This window comes from Nanorana parkeri, unplaced genomic scaffold (genome assembly GCF_000935625.1).
Source record: "Nanorana parkeri isolate BGI_ZX_2015 unplaced genomic scaffold, ASM93562v1 scaffold3881, whole genome shotgun sequence".
Lineage (NCBI taxonomy): Eukaryota > Metazoa > Chordata > Amphibia > Anura > Dicroglossidae > Nanorana > Nanorana parkeri.
Window position 1 is genome coordinate 7,135 of NW_017310148.1, and position 950 is coordinate 8,084.

The 950-nt window shown below is 63.2% G+C and overlaps 1 protein-coding gene across 1 annotated transcript in view; it reads left to right on the forward strand.

Annotated features, from left to right (window-relative positions):
• The first annotated feature begins 697 nt into the window (after positions 1-697).
• LOC108803573 (folate receptor beta-like) overlaps positions 698-950 on the forward strand; it is a 3,854-nt gene continuing 3,601 nt past the window's right edge. Inside the window, exon 1 of the mRNA XM_018575403.1 lies at positions 698-836. Within this exon, the coding sequence (XP_018430905.1) occupies positions 708-836 (129 nt within the window). The 5' untranslated portion in view covers positions 698-707. The remainder of the gene's footprint in view (positions 837-950) is intronic.

Genomic DNA, 950 nt, shown 5'->3' on the forward strand with positions numbered 1-950 from the left:
GGGGCTCTCTGTCGGCGAGGGCGGGGCTCTCTGTCGGCGAGGGCGGGGCTCTCTGTCGGCGAGGGCGGGGCTCTCTGTCGGCGAGGGCGGGGCTCTCTGTCGGCGAGGGCGGGGCTCTCTGTCGGCGAGGGCGGGGCTCTCTGTCGGCGAGGGCGGGGCTCTCTGTCGGCGAGGGCGGGGCTCTCTGTCGGCGAGGGCGGGGCTCTCTGTCGGCGAGGGCGGGGCTCTCTGTCGGCGAGGGCGGGGCTCTCTGTCGGCGAGGGCGGGGCTCTCTGTCGGCGAGGGCGGGGCTCTCTGTCGGCGAGGGCGGGGCTCTCTGTCGGCGAGGGCGGGGCTCTCTGTCGGCGAGGGCGGGGCTCTCTGTCGGCGAGGGCGGGGCTCTCTGTCGGCGAGGGCATGTGACCAGGGGTGTGTCCATTGTGTATATATAGGGGGTGTGACCAGGGGTGTGTCCATTGTGTGTATATATAGGGGGTGTGTCCATTGTGTGTATATAGGGGGGGTGTCCTCCTGGAAATGCATCGTTATTAATCACAATGGGGACGATGGGATACGATGTATCTGATCAGCAATGTGGGTGTGGCCTATCCTCAGCTATGCCACAGTGAGTGATAACATGAACCCCCGCTGTGCCCCTCTGAATGTAGAGACCCCTCTCTGACACATTTTTGTTTCTTGGGCAGCCCGGGTCAGCCGATCGCCGAGTCATGTCGCTGCGTTGGATCGTCCTCCTGACCTGCATTTCCTGCCTCTCGGCGGCCAGTTACGTGGACCAATGTATGGACGGCAAACACCACAAGACAGATCCGGGGCCCGAGGACGCCCTGCATGACCAGGTGAGGGGGCGGAGCTTCTGAATGATGTGAAATAGGAGACAGCAAAGCCCAGAGCATCCAGGTTCTCCTTTATATGGGCATCTTGGGACAGGTGATGCAGGACAACTACTAATC